At 35.0% G+C, this 21,897-nt stretch overlaps 1 protein-coding gene across 13 annotated transcripts in view; it reads right to left on the bottom strand.

The window, feature by feature from the left end:
- Positions 1-21,897, bottom strand: part of PAPOLA (poly(A) polymerase alpha) — a 47,612-nt gene that overhangs the window by 4,514 nt on the left and 21,201 nt on the right. For 6 of the 13 annotated variants that reach the window (XM_054825870.1, XM_054825874.1, XM_054825879.1 and 3 more), the window contains 13 exons: positions 21,759-21,848; positions 21,527-21,665; positions 19,984-20,056; positions 18,365-18,485; positions 17,347-17,431; positions 12,560-12,613; positions 11,675-11,794; positions 9,864-9,973; positions 7,009-7,130; positions 5,230-5,372; positions 3,819-3,919; positions 2,012-2,232; positions 1,556-1,621 (listed from right to left, as the gene is read on the bottom strand). In XM_054825870.1, the coding sequence (XP_054681845.1) occupies positions 1,556-1,621; positions 2,012-2,232; positions 3,819-3,919; positions 5,230-5,372; positions 7,009-7,130; positions 9,864-9,973; positions 11,675-11,794; positions 12,560-12,613; positions 17,347-17,431; positions 18,365-18,485; positions 19,984-20,056; positions 21,527-21,665; positions 21,759-21,848 (1,445 nt within the window). The remainder of the gene's footprint in view (positions 1-1,555; positions 1,622-2,011; positions 2,233-3,818; positions 3,920-5,229; positions 5,373-7,008; positions 7,131-9,863; positions 9,974-11,674; positions 11,795-12,559; positions 12,614-17,346; positions 17,432-18,364; positions 18,486-19,983; positions 20,057-21,526; positions 21,666-21,758; positions 21,849-21,897) is intronic. The other 7 variants (XM_054825873.1, XM_054825875.1, XM_054825883.1 and 4 more) reach the window with 3 other exon arrangements.

Raw genomic sequence — 21,897 nt, 5'->3', positions numbered from 1 at the left:
TGCACATATAGCAAAAGAAAAAAGACAAGTACTGGTACTCGCTACATTGATACCCATGCTTTTATAGTGCAGAAATCAACATACCAGAGCATGTTTTGCTGATTAGGAATTTGACATCAACACAAGCTACATCACTTCTCAGTTGTCACTTGTTTAACCACTTAATGTCTTTTATACAGAATCTTATAGGAAAACATCACATGCCATTCAACTCATTACAGACAAAAAGCATAGTATCAAGGAAGCCCATGTGAAAAGCTGCTGAATTTGTTGCAAATTGAATTGCTTTTCCACTCCTTTCACCATTCTGCCAGAAAAGTTTTCCTGCTACTTTAATGGGTTGAATCAGCTTTCTGGATGAACAGATGAATGTCAGAGCCAGTTTTTCAGGTAAAACAGAAGGACTGCATGGCTAAAGCAGGACAGTGGCACATTCTCTTTTTAATGAGAACAGCCTGTTAGTTAAAATTGTACCATTTAGTAAACCATACCCTACCAAAAAAGGCATGCATTTCAATGGAGAAAAACCTATATTTATGTTAAAGAAGTTCATTTCTCCATTTCCTTCTATGCATATTAAGGACATAAGATTTAGAGAAGATTGACAATAAAAGCTAACATTACCTATGTCTTTTATAATGATCTGTATCCAGAGGATCTATTTTCAACATTAGGACTAAATGCTTACGTGCATTTCTGCCTTCACGTGTCTTGAGTTCAAAGAGATTTCAAGGTGACTACATAACAAGCTATAATTCCTCACTTAAGGGCATGGAAACTATAAACCAAAGTACATAAACATCTTAATAGATGTTTTAGTTTCTCAGCATATTTTCCAGAGTATTCCAAAGACAACAGAACGTGCCCTGTAAAAACTGTATACACCCAACTGGAGAGGTGCTATCAGAAGGCTAAAGACAGATTGTCACCCTTTCTGTTCACCAATAAGCAGAAAAATTGTCTGCTAAATTACAAGATACTGGAAGAGCATGCTTGAATCTCTGGAAGTCCCCAAAAGGTATGCTGTAACTTCATACAATAATTTAGCTATCAGAAAAGATTTATTTACCATCATTTGAATTTTTTTTTTTTAATCTCAAAAGTGAACAAGGTAGCGCCTGGCTTTGGGATTCTCAGCCCAACATGCAATGGAATGCACAGGACAACTGTTCTTCAACTAAATATCATATATCCAGTTTGTGAAGCAGGCAAAGCAAGGCATATAGACACATCCCTGATCTAACAAATTTAAATATAAATATCATCATTATTTTTTTTCACTATGCATAATACTGCGTGAATGACCAGCAAAGAAATCGCTGTCCTATGTGACCATGGACTTCGGCTCAGGTTAGCCTGGCAGCAGGTAATGTACTGCAATTCATTAATATTGATATATAGATTGAAATATAACGTATCATTTTGATATCTTTACTGGAGAGTCTCTACTATATCTACACACACTCTTAGTCATTCCTAGAGGGAAACACAGTGATTTTCACATGGAAGAGTCCCAATTAATACACACAAAATAGTATGGTCTGGGCATACATACCTTAGTTTCCATTTTTTCATGCTCATTCAAATCTATACAGCTAGTATCTTCACTTATTTCATCCTGCTGAAATGCAAACACAGAAACTATTAAAAATCATAAAAACATATTTTAAAAAAATCAACAAGAAAATAAGGTTTTAAAGTGTTTTTGAAGACAGAATTAGTTGTACGGGTTAACACGTTATACTAACAAAAAACCTGCTTTTTAGACAAGAATTTAGAATCTGAGCATTTGTGCTAATGTAGTACATGTCACATGATGAATATCAGCATAATAAAAAGCCACTAACACCTATGCAAGCTGAACACATAAAGCAGCAATGCAGAGTAGGAAATATACACCCCATCTAAGAAAGTATTTGAAACCTGGAATATGAGAATTAGCACTCTGCAGCTGAAATGAATATTTGAAGTTTTGGACATTGTTATAATATGATCTCAAAGTCTCAAATACCTCTTCAATTTTCAATTTCTTGGGAGACTCTTCTTTATGGGGAGAAGATGTCCTTTTCACTGCTGTGACAGGGCTAGGCATTTTTGTTGCAACATTTCCTGAAGTTCTTGGTGATGGATTCAATAGATACGCTGAGGAAACAATTCTAGAGATGGTAGGCTTTGGTGGTGGAGAAATGGCTGGTTGTGTGGCAGTTTGAGGAATGCTTTCATTTGAAGTACCTACGGATAAATAATTTAAAAAGCTTCAACAAAATTAGTTTCAACACAACCATTTCAGTTCAATCACTGGTATTTTTGGTCTCTACTCAAAACCACTGTTGTCCAGTAGGCATCAAGGAAGTGGTACAGTTAGTGGTATAAGCATCATGTTTGGAACAGCAGGTGTGCTTACACAGCAGAGTTTAGTTTCAAGCTCATTCTGGAGAGAATTCCCGTACCAGATATGGGGAAGCCACATCAGTGACACTCTTGCTTGGTCTAATTAACCTTGCTTAACAGCAGGGTATATTAGCACAGAGCTTTGTCTGGGCTAGTGTAACTGTATTATTCTTGGTACTCAAAGAAATTTTACTGTTTCTGTACTCAGCCACATATATGCATTGCCAAAAACTGCCTTAAATCAAATCCAAGAGCAATCTGATACTCCCTTTGTCACTCAAACATGAGGTTTATCATTTCTGAGGCTCAGAGTACTCAATGACAGATATGAAGTCATCACAGAGCAGATAAAGATCTGACATTCCATACATGCTTTTGAAAAATGCTGCATATGACAAAGCTCTACCTCATCAATTGCCTACCTCAAACCAATAATCACACATAGGGAGATGCTCCAGGATGAGAAAAATTATATTGAGGAATTTTTTCATTGATGCCTATCAGGTGACTGCTTTTGATTAACCAAAAAACCAAGAATTAAACAACTTCCGATATGCTTCCTCATCCAAAAAACCAGTCATGCCACTTAAGCTCCATTTAGTGCCCATGGACAAACTTACTCACACTGATGCACCTATGACTTAATTAAAAAAAAAAAAAAAAAAATCAAAGAACAGTAAGACTCCACCATCCCACATGTCTGAGAGTGAAATAAAGACCTCATCTTGAAAGGCTAACCAGTTGGTTCCCTTTTACATCAATTTCTGACTTGCTCCTTGTAAACAGCTGAAGTTCCATCAAAAAAGAGGAGTAACTGTCTACTAAGTGAACATTTTCACTACATGCCTTTGTTCTTTCACTAAAAAGTCTTTTTTTATTTTTTAGATTAAGTGAAGTGTACTTTTTCCTGTAGAAAATATGGAGGATAAAGTCAGCACACAGTGGGACATATCTGAAAAGACATCAGTAAGGAGCATGTGTTCTGCTTACATCTAAGTCTTTTTCATTCCTAGACTCAGTTTCATGCAGCACAAGGAGCAGGAACGTGGGAGCACGGACTACAGACAGTACAGAACCACCTATTGGGTTTAACTACAAAATGGATTAAAAATACGTACAAAAATTGCTCTACCAGCTTAAGATAGTTTTTCCTCATTTGAGCAACTGAGCTACAGGCCTGTATCAGGTCATCGGAAAACTATTGCTATTGTGAATAACAAACATAAATCCCTAAGAATAAAAGAATAAACAAACATCGTGTCACATTTCACCATGATTTCCTGAGTCCTAGAGAAATTAGTTAAATCTGTATATCAAGGAGAAGATGTTACAGCATGTGTTAAGTAAAGACCTCAAACTGGAAGAAAAACTGCCTTATAAACATTACAAAAATCAATATAAACAATATACTATGCCATTTTCCTTACCCCCTGAGCTTTCACTGGAATTTATTTGTGGCACAGTGACTTCAGAAGCCTGTATGTTGGTCACAGATGCTGCTGTTACAGCTGGCACAGGACTGCTTCTGCTAAAAAGAGAAAAATGACGAAATGCTGAACATTAATAAAGCTATGGTGCTATACGATCCACCTTTCATCATATCACATGCACGGCCAGTAACCACAGCTGATAGGATTTTACCTACACTACAGAGCAGAACTTACAATACTATGTCACAGCAGGAAGACAGAAACGAGTATTGACAATCTACTATCAAACTTGAGCAACGGAACTTATTTCAAATACTTAATCTGAATCACTTCAAAGACGTGTTTTAGACCAGTAAGGAGTTGCATTAACAGAAGCAAAAAGGCAATGTCTGCCCAAATAAAGAGCAGGGGAAGATGCAGGGGAAACTGTTTTCCTGAAGAATGGAACAAAACCCGCGTCAAAGGACTAGAATAGAAAGTTTGTTTTCAATCTACACACGCCATAATGACTACGATTTCAGTCTGGACTTCCCGAGCAAAGGCCTGGGATTTCATGTGACAAATTATTATTTTTTTTTTTAATTATCAAGAAATAGGGAAACAGTATGTGCCTAAAACCAACACAGGGCTTCAAGTGTGACATCCTAGGTATCATAAGACCTGTTTTAATAGCATGGTCAGTGGCATCAACTATTGGAAATCACTTACGAAGGAAGACTAACTAAAACTTACTTCCTTTTGACAAATTAAGTTCACTGAAGTATTTTATCCTACACAGCATCCTATAATATACATCCAATACCACACAACTGTAGGATATTGATGCTAACTTGTGTATCAAATAGAAGAACATGAGACTCTTGAAAGAGGAGAGAGAGTAGAATCCCATTTACTTGGGCAAATTGAAGTTTAGATAGGAAAAGACAATACAGAAAATTAGCATTAAGATAGACATTAATATGTATACTTTGAAAATACAATGAAAAATTATGTTCCTAAGCTGAATTTGCATAGATATCATCAGTAATAGCAGTAGCACTACTGATTTCCCAGACAGAAAGCCTAAACTTCTCTACTGTCTCACATTTTGATCCAAAACTTGCACATAAAACTTCCTCGCTCTCACACCTCAATTTCCTGCTCACTACCTCTCACAGACTCCTACTGCACCCAATGGTTTTATATGACCTTGTTCTTCTAAGGATCCTTACCCAACCTTATACCTCCTCATCTCAAGTCCAATGCCATGCTGCTCCCGTACTCAAACTGGAAATAAGAACGCCTGCATGCTCGAGTCTGGAACATTCACACCTTGATAACCATAGTATCTCATGCATGCAGTACTTGCTATGCTTTTAACACGAGCAATTCAGGAACAAAAAGCAGCAAGACTGAAAGTCTTCATTACCCCTGAGAACTTCCGGAACTGTTCAATGGACTCGTCTTCATAGCACTAGTAGGCGAAGGCACAGACGTGCTGTTATCACTGTCCATAGACAAGTCTAGGCTGCTGTCATTCAGAGCTGTCAACCTGATCCCTTCTGTTGAATGCTGCAATCCACAACACAAAACAAAATTATGTTAGTCTTAAGGGCTTAAAAATCAACAAAGATTCAAATGATGTAATATTTCAGTTATGCAAAGGGTTAGCTGTTACATCTGTGAAGAAAAAAGAAATGAGGGGTGATTTAACAGTGATGAACTTCCACCATGAACTAAGCATGTACACATGCTTTAAATGCAGTTAAAGTACGGTTTTAGAAAAAAAACCCTGAAAGTAGGAGCATTTACAAATGCAAAGCAAACATACAACTTTGAAATCCTTTTACATGTAAATAATCCACTATCCTGTCACTACAAGCATTTACATTTTCACATTCGCAATTCAGGTACAGATTTGTCTGAACCAATGATGTTCAGAAATACAGGATAAACTGTTATTGTATTTTGTGATTGTATGTTCAGTCCACAAAAATAAACAAACTTGAAATAAAGCTGAAATCCAGCGTATACGGCTTTCATTAACTTCAAAGCATTACCGATGTACACCAAAACCACAATTAATACAAAGAGTTTATAGACTGATTTCAACTTAATGGATAAGAAAAGCTTTCCTATGACATAACACTACTTAAGAGATATTTACATTGTCCTCTGAAACGTATTACAAACAGATTCACACTTGGTTTCAGAACAAGATTTCCTATTCTTTAAAGAAGCAGTTAATATAAAACAGCTATAGTAATAAAGCATGTTATTCAGATATTCCTAAACCAGAGTATATAATGGTGCTTTAGCTATTCACAAAAACAAGCAAACCTGTATTGCTCTCAGATTAAGCTAACACAAAGAAGCAGGGATTTCTAAAATACAGACTAAGTTGTAAAATTCAATATTGCACTCCCTTCTTCCTACCTCCACTGAAAGTAAATCACATCCAACACAGCTTAATTAAAAATTCTGCTATCATTCTCCTATATGGCCACACAGGTAAACTAGATATTGAGGGAGAAAATAACCCTGGCTAAGCAATGGGCAATTTTCTGATGTTAAAACTGTCATTTAAATCTTTTACTCTTAATTAAAAGACCATACAATACCACAAGCTGCCAAGTTGCAGGTTGAAGAATACTTTACTTCAAATTATCCTCAAAGTATTTAACTTCAGTTACAGCAACAGACTAACGTCTTAGATACCAAAGGCAGCAACAAGTTCAACATTCTACTCTTCTTCTATTTGAAGACTTGCAATTTTAGATTTTCCTGTAAGTCTTCTAAACATAAGTAATAACAACTTAAGAGGAAAAAGCTGGAGATAGCAAGAATTGCTTGACTGATTGTTCTACTGATATTGTTACAGATACTTTCTTCAGGTGACCTGCATGTTAAAATAGCAAGAGAGCTTTAAAACCTTATTATTACACTGTTTCAAATCTGTTCAGCTTAGGAAGGCCAACAAAATATGGTATTTCATCCAAACTTGAAGGTACTATCCATGTTGTTGACGTTCTGGGAAATTTAGTATTATATTTAGTGCATCTAGTAATGCTGCTACAGACAAGTGAGATCACATTTCTTATACAGGTAAAATTAAGCTTTCCAAATGTGATTTTACTTCTTTGACTAGTAAATCTCAAAAGGTGAGGAGGTGGCATTTTTATTGCTCTCAAGTATTAGTCAAGTTTACCTTTTTCTTTTTTTGAAGCACGTGATTAGGTAGCAGTTGGTGAAGTTGCTTACGTTTCACATGCCTTGCAGCAATCTTCATATCCATCTCAAACATCTTGCTGTTTATTGCTTGCCTATAAACTACACAATTAGAACAGCATTAAGACATAATCAAGCATTTTGCAAAGTCCACTTATGTGCCCAGGCAGAAGCGATTTGCATTTCAGAACATTTATTACCCTCAAGATCAAGCACAGTGTTTCCCTGTTCTGAAGGAAAAAAGTGAACTGCCTGCTATGCCAGCACTGATACTACAAACATTAAAACGTTACTTTGGAAACAGCTGAACTGTTTTCCAAGAAAAATACCTCGTAACCACGCTGTTCTCTAAACTATATTGTTAACAAGTTTTAACAATAACAGCTCTGAAGTGAATTCTTCATTTCACCTCAAAGGGACTAAAGACAGAAATGAGATTTCCTTATAAGAATTACAGTATTTACATGAAACTATTTTCTTCACAGTCAATTCAGCTTTTATTTATGCACCTCCTACAACAAATGAGTTCTAACTCAGGAGCTGAATGCTTGTGTGCAAGCTAATATATTACAAATGATTGTGGCAACTGAAATACCACTATGTTTTTATACAAAAATAATTTATGTTTGTTTTTTTCTGCTGTGTTTTGGGTTTTATTTTTTTTTTAGTTTGCTTTGTTTTGGTGGTGTTTGTGCAGTTTTTTTAATTACGTCTGTTGTAATGAGCTATTTCTCTTCACCTCAGAATATTTACTTCTGGTGAGTCAACATGGTTAGTGCTAGTAAAAGAACTACACTGCAACCCAGCATCTTGGGTTCAAGTAAAACCAGGTAAAAATGAAAAATGTGTTGCTCTCTTACACCAACTTTCTATACAATGTTGAACAAAGCTGTGGCAGATGTAGGAATAAAAAAATTGTTCTGTAGATCTTAAATACAACAACTTAGAGGCATCTCCCTTATTCATGGTCTATTCTCCAAATATTAAGGAATCTCATTGAATAGGCTGCGAACATGTAATTAAAAAGCTGTGAAGAGACAGACACACAAAGAGCTCAATGAATACTGCATATTAAAGAGCCTACTACACTAATTCTTGGTATTGAAGAAGCTCATAAAGCCTCTGTGTAAAGATTACACAAGTTAGAGTTAAGGTACAAGCACGCTAAGGAAAGCCCAATGTGGTTAAAGCATTCCATATTCCTGACATTAGGCCTTACCAAAGTTTCAATACAAGGCAAACTAGCCCACTCTCCATGGCTCTCTTCCCCCCCTGCTCCCACTAAAAAGCAAGCTATTCCCTAATTCCATTCCCAAAAATTCTTTGGTAGTTTGGATAAAACCTTAGGATCTATTCCAAAAGACAGGGCCCACAGAAGTTTTTTGGGGTGTATAAAAAACAGCGAAGATAGACTCACACTAATCTGAGATGACAAAGAAACCCACAACACACAAACATAAACCATTTGCTAGTTGGTTACCTTTGGAAACACATTTACAAATCAAACAGAAAACTGCACGTCACAGTCTACAATGATTTTGATGAAATGCTACTTCATGTAAAATTGCATAATTTAGATAAATTTCAGATTTGAATGTAGTGCAAGTAAATCAGACTCCAAATTATAAGTGCAAGTTTTAGTATTTTCATAACAAAAGTCTAACAAATACACTATTGAAATATCTGTTTATAAACAATAAAAAACCTGATAAACTGTAATTCATAGATTCCTTCATTCCTTCCAAACAGCAGCCAAGCTATTCCATCTTTTCTGAATTATTGAAAATTAGGATGATGTGTCTATTGTTTCACCTTCACCACTTACAATCAAAAGGAATATTCAACCTCTCAAGAAAATAAAAATCCCTTTGACTGAAAAAGGCATATATATACACACACGCAGACACCCCTCCACTGCAGCTATGTATGACAATACAGAACATCAAAACCTTGGCATGATTTACTTAAAAATGTATCTATGTATACTTATATTATATTCGCTCATACACCCATGCCAAGGGGGTGTACAATTTCCTCACTTCCAGTCTTACTGAGTCTTAGGAATCTAGAGACCAGCATTGCACTAGGTAGCACTTGAATCTGTTCCTTGTAATACTTGAGCATTAACTGTAATTTGTTTAAAAAAAAGACATTGCAAATTTATTAGATATGTCTGTCAAAGGTACTGTTACTTTCTTAATCTTAGACTCCGGAGAGTCACACTCTCCAGCTTTTACCAATTCTTTCCTTACAAATTTCTTTTGCATGTTCTAAATTATTTTTGTGAATCAAAAAGTACTAATATCAGAAAAAGTCAAAAAAGTTTCTTGCACTGAGCGTTGGACACGAAAGTAAAAGTAACTGAACCAACTAGCTAGTACGAAATGCCATGGAATAAAAGGCATTTTGTTCTAGTCTACTAGATACTCCACTTTAATCCGCTGATAAATTCAGTTTCACCAAGTAATAAAAATATTTAAACTATACACATATTGGCAAAATGAGGTTTGGCTAGGTAGTTTGCATAAGATAACGAATTTGTCTGCTTAAAGATCACAATATAGTGTACCATTTTTAGTGAGATCTGAAAGATTTGTGTGCCTTATTTTAATCAGGTTTAATGAAAATGAAGTAAAAACTATTAGTCTCAAGTGTCTAGAAGCATTAAAACCCATTAAAACTGTATTTCATTAAATAACACCCTAACTCCTTAGCTGAATCCTTCTATTCTACATCTAGATACAATTCTACTACTGAAACAGACTGTATTATGAAGACAGTAAATTCAACAAGCTTATTAATATTGGAACATCTAGAAAGAAAGAGACAACTCACCCGTGTCTGTAAAAGACTGAATGTCGTAGGTAAGATCAACACTTAAATTTTCAGAATTTTCGGTTTTCTTAAACACCAACCCAATCACCCACATTGTACGGTATTCTTCCCTGGAAAATTTTATATAAAACAGTCATATAATACTGACAGAAGAACTGAATAACCTAGTAAGTTAGCTGCTCCACAGAGAACAGATGCACATTTTAGCTCCACTACCAATGGGGAGCTAGCCATAGAAAGGCAAAAGCCAAAACTGGCTTCATGACATTCCGCTTTCATTCGCAATACAAAAAAAAAAAAAGTCATGAAACACTGACACATTTATCTCCAGCAAACTTAATGAACTAAAATAATCAGTAGAGTACATCATTGAAATGTGCTTCTGTATAGATTCTCTCATTTTTAGGAGTTACAACTAGCCATCACAACTGTAAAGCAAATAGATTTGAAAGGAGATAACTGATTTTCAGCACCTGACCATGAAAGTAGTTAGAATCTATTCCCTGACTAAACAGCTTCCATTTTGCCACCTGAACTTGTCTTCAACTATTCAATTTCTTTGCTGTAACTGACCACAAACTGCAGTTTTCAGGTAAGAAAAGCCTTTGATAGCTCACCTTCACACAGTACACAAGGAAGATGAACTATTATATTCTAACAGACTATAGCGTAATGTAACACTTATATAACAGCTCAAGACATTTAATGTTTTAATTAAAAGTCTTTTCCCTGTAAGACTATTTCAGAAGAACACTGTTTTCCAATCAATGAACAAATTTAGGCAGGCAGGTGAAAGAACATACATTGTTTACATTAGGAAAATGACCTTTCCTGAAAACATTGCCCTCATCAAGTCCTCTGAAATAACAGCTAATCAGAGCCTGTGATTATGCAGGCAGCTGTAGCTGTATTCACTCACTAGAACAGTGCTGAAGAGGTACTGCCTGCTTTTGTCCAATTTCACTTGCAACACGTATGTATTTTACATATATGACTTTAAAAAAGTTATCACCATACTGTCACTTGAAGCAGTTATGTCTGATAAAGGCTGCATGGAAGTCAAACAAAGCTTTTCACATATTCCCAGTGCAGACAAAAATTTCTTTCCCTTTCTCACACTTCACAAAAATATGATTCCTTACAAGTTCATTACAACACTATCTAGAAATAAAATAAAGTCTTTGAGTTTTCAGCCCACACACCTCCAAACATTGTTTTGAATGGAGGAGAAGAGGATAGCAGAGGGTGGAAGGAGTTGAAAAACATATATAATCCTAAACAGTTTGAAGTGCTTGGTATTCTCTCCACTGTTTCCACATCCCAAAGAATTCTAACAAAAGCCATTACCAAGCTCAAGTGATATGCATCTCAGCTGCTAAATTTAGTAACATTAAATGTACTTAGTTACTCAAGGTTTCGGTTCTACTGTGCCTGATGTTCTGATTCTCAGTGCTGCTTCATAATTAAAACTGTCTTACCAACTGAGACTAGATGCTCAAACAACAGCAGCTAAGTAGCAGTAGCTAACACAGATTAGTGGCAAGAAATTATGCAATTAATACAGATATTAGCAAAAATATATTATTTCCTTAAAGTTATTTTCTAGCTTCGAAACATTCTTACACAGAATAAAGAATATCTAAATTTACAAATAGTACTTGAGAAAAGCTTAAAACTGTTTGCCTTTAGATGCTGTCATTAAAGTTTAATCCATTTAAAATTCTATAAAAATGCCAGTGAGTTTATTAATACATTGGTATTTTAGCCAAGTTAATTCCTCACCATTACATGAAACAAACAGTTTTGCTTACTTGTCAGGATTCTCCTTGGGTGCTGGGAATGACTGTGGATTCACATGAGCCAGTGTAATGAATTCATTCTTCTCCAGGTTTCCAACTAGAATACGGATTTTTGATTCCACCAAGCCCACCCTGCATAGATGTCATTTATTAGCAAGTTCTCATTAATATGAAATAAGAGAAGTATCTAACTTCATATATCAGGATAAAATCCTCAACATTCTCCTTATACTAATATTTGAGACTACAAATTAACTTGTGCACTATACATGACAGATTAATTCAGATTAACAAACCAAGTGAACGCACTACAAAAACTAATGCAAGGGAAGCCTAAGAATGCCCTGAAGCTCTCATTATGGCCTGCTTTTACAAATGGAATTGAATAGCAAGACATTACACATCAGTAAAAGGCAGTCAGCAAGAAACTCTTTATCTAGTTCTCCAATATTCTTTTGGCTTCAGATGATCAATTTTAAAGATGAAGAAATTCCCCACACCCGACAATCTTAAAACTTTGCTAGTAACAGAGCAGAAACAAGGGAAAGTAGTATTTTTGTTTTGACAAATGGTATTTCTAGAGATTGAAAACATACCTCCTTACACTGCTTATTCAAAAAAATACATAAGGCTTAGGAAAATAAAATTTGTAAAGTGAACCTGAAAGTGCTGTAAAGCAGCAAAATTCAAGCATCTTCACACCCTGGTTCTTCATTTTTACTGTTTTTTCAGAAGCGTACCATCTTCATCCATTTAATTTTGAAACACTGAAGATCCACTTTATTTCATTAAAAAGTATGCTAGACATTCCCTTGCAGCCAAAGTTGGTAGGTTTTTGTTTGGTTTTGTTGTTGGGTGGTTTTTGTTTTTCTTTTAAATAGCAAGCATTATACTCACCATTCTAGTCGCTGTTTTTCTGTCGGTGCGCTTGCTAGAAGTACAATATAATGCCTTTGGAGATAAAGACAATACGCTATTCTATTTATACTTCTAAAACTAGACATTCAAACCTTAATATTAAAACTTTGCAGTAAGTTCTACATTGCAAAATACAGATTATTTGCTTAACTATATACCCTATAATAAAATTAAGTATTGTTAAGTAGACAAAGGGGCTATGCCCCCCAAGCACATGACTAATGGACTTCTTGAAACATTTCAGATTTTAGGGACAATTCACAACTACACTTTAATACCAGTAACCTTAATAAAAAGCTAGGAACATAGCACTACTTGGAAAACAGTACAGAAATTTAAATACATAATGGGATCAGGGATTTAACTGACTACTAGAGATTCCTTGCAAGTAAAAACAATTGTACACAACCATCTATACATGTCAGTAGTCTTAGTCACAAAATTATTTCTGATCAGTTAGAAGAGTGGTTAGCATATATTCTTTCATTCAAAGTCAAAAGTAACACTATCAAGTGTAGTTTAAAAAAATTTTAAATCTGCTTTTTAGAATTGTCTTAAGACACTTATCTGAAACTTCACAAGGAATGTTTCCTCTGATGACAATTCTTAAGCTCTCAATTATATTCCAGGATAATCAGTGTATACCCACTGTAAGTAAATTTCAAAGAAACAGTATACAAAGCAAGAATGGGATTTTAAACAAAGAAGCCCAAGGATGGTGGAATGGGAGATGATTAGTTTTAACCTGAGTTCATAATGAGGGAGGTGGGGGAACCTCACATGTCTACAGTCAGTTTTTTCAGAAGTTTAGCTAGGAAGTCTATTTTAACATCCTAAGTCATCCAACTTGGCATTACTTTATACTGATACAGTATATTTACGTATCTTCAGAGCAGGATTTAAAGGAGAGTAATAACATGAGGGATTAGACCCTAGTACATATACCTCAGAGGGGGATGCAAGGTCAATGATGCCGAAAAACTGTGGTGCAAAAAGAGTCCTCTGATGCTATAGGCCTTGAAATCGTAACAGTAAATCAAAATCAACAGATCAAACAACTACATATTTCTGTACTTATCATTAGGTGGCAAGAGAAAAAAACCCACAAATTTTAAACTCGGTCAGAGAACATCAATGAAATAAGAGGACTGGGAAAAAAAGAGATTAGGAGAAGCTTCTTCCCCCTTCCTACTTTTTTGCATTTTTGCAGTATTAACTGCTTCATACAAAAATGTGAAGGAGCTTTTCCCATTATCTTACTAAAATCCTCATTTTAGTTACTTGTAGGATATCATGACCATGACTCAAATAATTTCTATTCCTAAAATATTTGAATTATTGCTGGGATGGGGGTGGGGGGGAAGCACTAAAAAACCAAAACAAAAGAGAAAGAAGTGTAAGAGATTTTTCCTGAAAGTTAAATCTGTCTGGGAACACACATTCCGTTAACTCTGTGGAATTTAGCAATGATGCAGGAACCTAAAAAAAAAAGGGAATAAGGGTCCTTCACTCAAATTCTATATGAGAACTTACTCATTTCTAATATCAATTTCTTCTAAGGGGCACTAGATATCCATAAGATTCCTACATCATACATACCATGCACACTTGCAGAATGTTTCATTTACTAGGAAAGACAACTTAAGCTTTTTGTTGTTTTTAACCATGTATGAACCAAAAGAGACAAATCTAAAATCTGCAAGTATTTGAAGAAAATAATTTTCCAGTTACTTATTAAAACCAGCTCTTTGAAACAAACCTCTGAAGAACAATTTAAAAAAAAAAAAATTAATTTGGCATTGTATAAGCCTCAACTAGCTGATGAGCACCTGGAAAAAACACCAAGCCTTATTTATGAAAATAAGTATAGTGATCAGCTATTTTTGCTCGGGTAGTGCTAGCTGAAAAAGAAAGAAAAGGAAAAGATGCAATTTCTTTCTCCCCTCCCCCTGCAACTGTTAAACAGTGCTGAGGGGAATTAATCACTGGAAATCTGCTATTGCAATTTTCAGTAAAACATAAATAGTAAATAGCACAAGCTGTTAAAAATTAAGACATACTTAGAGTCTCAAGGTCTCACTGCTAAGTTTTACAAAGACAAAATTTGTTATTAGTTCTTCATTCATAATTTTATCACAAAGAATATGTCTAATTCAGAAGTATCCATAACTTCATGATAAAGAAAAACAATTCTGAAGTTAAGCTTCTACCTCTCAATAGTGATTTTTAGATACAGGGTATTATTTTGAAGTATATAGCTTTGGGAATTTTTTTTGTTTAGTTTTTTTTTTTTTTTTAAGAAACTGGTGCTGTTTCTCTCCCATTGTCTCATCATCATTATGTTTTCATAAAAATAACCTAATGTAGATATTATAGAACTGTCTTACACCATTAACACCTGTACCTACAAAAACACAATGTATTTTTTCAGAAAGTAGTATGACTCTTAAAAACTCAGAACACCTGAACATGTTCATTTCAGTTTTTCTTTATTAAGCTGTCCAGGATTTACGCTAATTATCCAGTGCTTTAGATAAAGTCCTATCAAGGCAAGTGTTCAAAGTACCTTTCTGAAAGGTATGTTTATATTCTATTTATTTAGCAGGATATCCATCTTTGTAACAGAGAAACAATATGCTAAAGCTTATTAAATGAGTGTTATTTCTCTCATCACCGTACTTCCCTTTTGGTTTTAAGCTCTAAATTTCATTTCTCATTTAACACTTCATACTCGTGTTACATGCATTTGAAATTATTCTTGTCATTTCCCTGTAAAGCACAGTATCCAGCAAGGGTATGTTCTTTGTATGTTGTTGTTTCCCCCCATCCAAAAAATTTAAACCTATATGAAGGGCAGATAACACATGTTGTAACTCCCTAACTCCAAGTAATTGCTGACATTTTAAGGATAAGGAAATAAATAACATAAATTTACCCATTTTCCCAATTTCTAATCTGTTCCTGTCATGCAGGTATGCAGTAGCCTCCAGATTTCACACACCACTGAAGTTTGTTTAAACACAGCTAAGAAGTCAAAAGTGTTTACAATCAACAAGATGTTCAGCAACTAATTGCCATTGAGAGTGATACAGATTACTAAAGCTATGCTTTCAGGGAAGAAAATAAATGGTTTTAAAGTACGTCTCAGGCCAAGGATCAGTTCTTCTCTTAATCTGGCAGAGCACTACACACTGCTTTGAATTTCAGCAGGAACAAGTCAAGGCATCTACAATTTAAACAGGAGGAGAGTGTGAAGAGGGGGAAAAAAATCCGAAATATCTAGCTCTCAGATGGAGATTTGACCAAGAGAGTCACATTTATTGCATACTGATGACTGCATATAATGATTTTATTTCATAAAGTTTACTAACCAAAGCTTTAAGTTAACTAAGGTAAAACAGAGAAAATATTAGGTAATTTAAATTAAATCAGGCTCCATAATACCATTCTGCGGTTAAAAAAAGTAAAGCAAAGGCATTTTGTGCAATACATACAAAAGCTGGATATTTAATGTTGGCAAGAAAAGCTTTTATTGCTAAAACTGATAAAATTGCTAAAGCTGGTACACAAAGAAAACCCCCTATATTAAAATGGAGATTATTTCAAACTACATTTAGTATTTCCTATTTTTCCTAGTTTTGAAAGAAACAAAGATGATGTACTAGGGAACTTATTAGCTCCTGAGTAGAAATTGATATGCTTGCAACCCATTTTTAACATGTTAAAAAAAATAACTTTACAGTGCTCTTTTAAATGTTTTCAAACTTAACCTCCAAGATACGACATAAAAGCCATCCAAATGTTTTAAAGCTTTTATCATGCAAAAGGTATAGAAACAAAACACAGACACATTATGAAGGTCATCAGTCTCTTTTAATGGGGGAACTGTATATTTCAATCTTGTTTAGATTAGTACATAACCAACCAACCACCCAACACAGAAACAAGTGTAAAATATATTTGATCTTGATTCAAGAAAAATGGGTCTCCAATTTCAACTGAGGGCAAAGAAGATGTAGTCCGTATTTTAATAATCCATATTTATTATAAAAGTACAACTTTCAGCAAGTCCATGTACATTTAACAAGCTTCTGCCCCACAAGCATATTACTAGAAACCCTAAAAATACGAAGTGTCAACTTCAGTATTTCCCTTAGAGACATTACAAAATTAGAGAAGCTAGGTGTGAAAGAGTATTAATAAAGAGACCAAAGCCTTAAGCTTTAATGAAAAAAAAATCTAGTAATAACTACATCTGGCAGTTAGTCAACACAATTGCAAAATTATCTTTTATTATCAGAGTGAACTGTTGACTATATTGACAGAAGAAAACACAATGTCAAGTACTTATTCATCTTAAATATTGACCTTCAGAATTAGTTCTTTTAATACCTGTTTCCTGGGAGGCAAGACCCATTTTTAGAATGCTTACTGACACCAAAGAACACTTCTGTTAGTCAAACCAGCTGATATGACTTCAATTTTATTGGTAGCATATCAATTGTAGAGATAACTAGTGACATTCTAAATATCTGGTCAGGGACTAACAGGTTTCTGAAATACATGCTAAAGAAAAAAAAAGTACCTGAGGAAATTTTTCATTTTCTAAGAGAAAGGACGATAGTGCATTCACTCCCCCTCTACAGAAAAATCCTAACACTTTGGAAGTCTAATGTATGTATATTTAAGATCCTATACTACAGAGCATCATTAGATATTTTAACTGATAAAACTTAAAATATTCTGCCATGCCATAAAATACATACTTGTACTTTTGAAAGAAGTTTGGAGCTTCAAAAAGTTTGGACCACTCTGCCTTACTCAGCAAAATTTCATCTGTGATAGCAAGACCTAAATTATAAAAAAACATTTAAACTTTTTTTAAAAAATACAGTTTAGTACCCAGAGTAAAAACAGCTTATTAACTTAGCAAAGGTTACTACTATTTATTTCCCCCCTTCAAAGTCAAAGAAATTTATCAAGAAGCTTTGTATTCCGGTTATACCTTAAGTGGTCATTAATTATACAAACCATATTATTAAAATAAAAATCTCAAAATATGTTTAGAAATGTATGTTAATTCATCAGACTGATGATTTCATGTATTTTTGCTTTGCAGTGTAACAGCTCAATTTAATCTTTTGCGTATGCCACAGTAACTACTCAGTCCAAAGAAGATACTTTCTCATTATGGTACTTGAATCATCTCTTATGCAAGGCATTATACAACACGGCAAAGAAACAGTGAGACAATAAAGTACTGCTCTGCCTAAGCATGCTGCTGGTAGTTGATCTCTGCATTAAGTCTACTCCTTGCTTTGACAACATGTTTTTTTTAAATCTACTATAATTATCCAAATAGATTACTAAGAGAAGAGTCCTCTAGATTTATCCGAGCAAGTATATTAGCCTATATTAGGCCTAGAAACGGCCTTCAAGGGGTATTACTACACTAACCTTTCATGTGGCAGGATATAATATAAAGCCACTAAAATAAACGAACAAAGAAGATATTGCACTGCTAAAACTCATTTTCAGAGCACAGGGCATTCTAATTAATTGCCCTCAGTTTCTAAGAGCGAAGGACAGATCTGCAGAAGTATCTACTGAATTTGGAACTTTAAGGCACACAAACACAATAAACCCAAGTTCTACCTGCCTCGGAAGACAGTCTCACGTCAAGAAGCTATATAACATCCTCCCACCTCCCAAAGCATACCCACAATAGAACTATTTTAAGTCTGTTTGAATACATTTATATAGAGAGCATAAGATAATACTTACCTTGTTTAAATTCCTCAACCATGACCATCCGTGTGGAAACGGACACATTGTAGGTAGAGTTCTGCTGTGGGTATGCTGGTGTAATTATAGGCATAAGATGGTACCTATCACTGGGGTTTACCTATATATAACAACAGCCAATCAGTTTTCTTCAAGCATACACATGAGTTAACAAATTTGGATTTTTCCCTTTACTACAACTGAGTCTTAAGTTCTAAGAGATTTTGGTTTGCAGACCAAGTAAATTTACCAGTAACTCAGAGAAAGTTTAGAAGAGAAGGATAATGCTCACACAAAGGACATTATTCTGAATCACAGTGATGTGGGAGGGCTGTAACCTGTCAGCACATCAGGATAAGTTGCAGGCATTTCCAAGTCAAGAAATACCAACTCAACAGAACAATTTCTCTCTTTAATAGAAATTAGCTTGTGATCACATCAAAACAAGGATACCTTATCACCACGTGAGCACCTTAAGAAAAATGACTGTCTTCAGACCTTGCAGAAAATATTTTATACTTTATTTTTGTAACACTACTGAAAACAAAGAGCCAGCTTAAGACGAGAGGCTCTAGGCAACCTGACAGAAGCATCACTTGCGTTAACATATTTTATTAAACAGTACAGAGGGAAACAAAAAAGAAGGGACAAAACACACACCTGCAAAATACACTTAAAATAGCATTAGGGTAGCAATCTTGTAGAGAGTAAATTAAAGATAAAACCCTGTCACTAACTTACCCCACTTTGTTTAGCTACTCCAAGATAGACAGTTCCCATCACACACTGACCTCAAACCCCCTATCCCAGGAATAACAGTAAGAACCAATAACACTTTTTCAACTGTCTCACATTATTTAAACGTGGACTTCTGTCAACCAGAAAAACAGGTATGAAGTACAAAAGGGCATACAACTCAACCTCTCGTGTTTACACTATTCACCAAAAAGATTACTTGAACACTAACTACTCTAAAATTGACAAAACAGGACGGAACACATTCACGCTATGCCCTACTGGAACCTCAGAATGTGAGCTGTGCATCTGCTGCAAGTTGTTTTATTGACTGCCTGAAGGACATTAGTGTCCGATGTCCTTAATATGAGTGCTACAAAGATAGAGATCAAACGTTATAAGTAACATACAAAACAACTTAAGACTTCAAATTACCATCATCTTTGGTCCAAGATGAAAAGATACATTACTACAACTATATGGAACTGAACCTATCCAGCTGTGGCTGTTGCACTGAAGTGAATTTAATATACTTGCAAAAGTAACAGTTTTTAAGTCAGAAGCAAATGGTTTTAAGATAAGGTTTTTCAAAAAGGTATTGTTTTAAGGCATCTATCTAACTGCACTGAACATTTATTAAGATCACTTATTGCAAAAGTTGGGAGTAAAAAGTGCATTCTTCAGCAAGTGTGCTTCAAGTGGTCAGTTTACAAAATTAAGCTAGCTTCGTTTCACGCTCAGGAGAACTAGAAGTTATTTATAAAGAAGACATAATACCAAAAGTATTAAGTTTAAGACACCCAAAATGAAGTTCACCTAGGATTCTTTAAGCAGCTGAATTTATTGTACAGTGTGACTTATAGGGGAAAAAATAATACACTAACCCTTGGGTCCCATACAGGCAAATTAAGATTGCATTCTTCTGGCTGTTTCAATAGCACTGGATTTGGCCATTCCCTGTTCAAAAAGATTGTAGCACTGAATAAGACTGTTGGATACAACCATGTATGTTCAACAAACAATACTTTTGAATGCCATCCTTCTTTACTCTGCTCTCAAGCTAAAGCATCGCTTCCTCAAGACTAAGCTGTTCCAACTGGGGTTGTTTAAATAAGCTGGACTGCTGAACTACAGTACAGTTGCAATTAGCTTCTCCAGGGCATCAGAACAATAAATTTTCTGTAGTCTTGGAGCTTTATAACCACTGGTTTAACTAACTAAACTCCTCTTAAATTCTTGCTGAAATACATCTATCAAAGAGAAATTCCTCTATGAAGATTGACATCAAGCTAGCTGCTTCATGGACAAGCTACAGAAGAAACAGCCAGCATGATTACAGCATTATAGTATCATTCCAAAGCATATGTATTTAAAAAAAATTCCAATCAAGACAAAAAGAAACCACGCTGAATGAAATGCTAAAAAAAAAAAAGAGAAGTAACACTTCTGTTCTTCAAGTCGTCTCTACTCCCCTGAGTAAAGTTATCTTCCTATAAAGAATGGAAGTCAGTTAATCTGTTGGTATTTGTACATTAACGCTCCCATGCCATGCACATATAAAATGGACAGCAGTATAAGGAACATATTAAAACAGAGCTTGCAACCAATTCTCCTCTGTGGAGCTTGCTGTGGCAAGATATTATTAAACACTAGGTACCTCAGAGGCTATAAAGCCTGTGGATTCAAGACAGTGAAACTGCAAATTATCTTCACATTAAGAAGTAAAGACACTAGATGTGAAGTAAAGCAACAACTTGGTACAATGATTCTTAAAATTTGTCAGTCTCACGAAGAATATAGGTATCCAGGCATACTTTTTCAAGAAAAACAGTATTCATTTGTAATCTGCAAAGTACACTTTTGTCCCATTCATTCTAAATTTATTTGGAACATTCTTATTAGTCCCATCAGTTATTCAAACCATCAGAGGTAACTAGCTCAGGTGTATGAAACCATATGTAATTCCAGAACACCTACCTCTCCACACTGACAAGATTAAAAACCACACTTTGGCCACTTATTCTCCTGAACCGCATTTCAGCTATGTGCCTAAACTAGACACTGACAGACCTCCTTTTCCCATTATCCCAGCATCTGAATGTTAAAACTTTAACTTTGGGGGTGTCTGCCCTTATTTTCCACTATATAAGTATTTTATCTGAAGAGTAATGTTGAATTACAACAAATACTTATGAAAATTTTAGTTAAAAACCGAGTGGTTTTGTTTTGGATACTTTAAGAACAAGACACACTGGATGACATTGAAAGCCTCAAGCTAACAACTTTCTGGCACCAAGAACAATGCTTATAACTACCATCTTAATCTGGTAACAACTGCAAACGATACCATAAAAACAGGACTAAAATTTAGTGTCTACAAACAATTTTATTTTAGTGTAATCTAAATTTAAAAAATAAACAACATACCATTTAGAAAATACCAAGAAAAATTTATGTACAAGAGTTGATGCTATTGCATTTGGATAAAGCTGGCAAGTTCTTGCTACTAGCATAGCCCAGGAAACACCGCCAAGGAAACCTAGTATATTGGAATAGATGTTGTGGCCTGTGGATTGAGAAGGAAAGAGACAAACAGAGAGTTATCAGTAACCATAAGAGTTAATGAAATCTTCACAAATTTTGGAATAAAACTGCTTACGTTTTGCCCACAGCTTGATAGCTCTCAGTGTTAACCTGAAGTTGTCAATGTTTGGTACTAGATGCAGAATTTCATCGGTTACCCGGCAACCTGCCAAAAGAAAGAATCCGTTATGCTTGCTGCCTCCAAAGTTTTTTGC

This window comes from Grus americana, chromosome 5 (genome assembly GCF_028858705.1).
Source record: "Grus americana isolate bGruAme1 chromosome 5, bGruAme1.mat, whole genome shotgun sequence".
Taxonomy (NCBI): Eukaryota; Metazoa; Chordata; class Aves; order Gruiformes; family Gruidae; genus Grus; species Grus americana.
The sequence above is the reverse complement of the archived record's forward strand: the minus strand, read 5'-3'. Positions and strand labels throughout refer to the sequence as shown.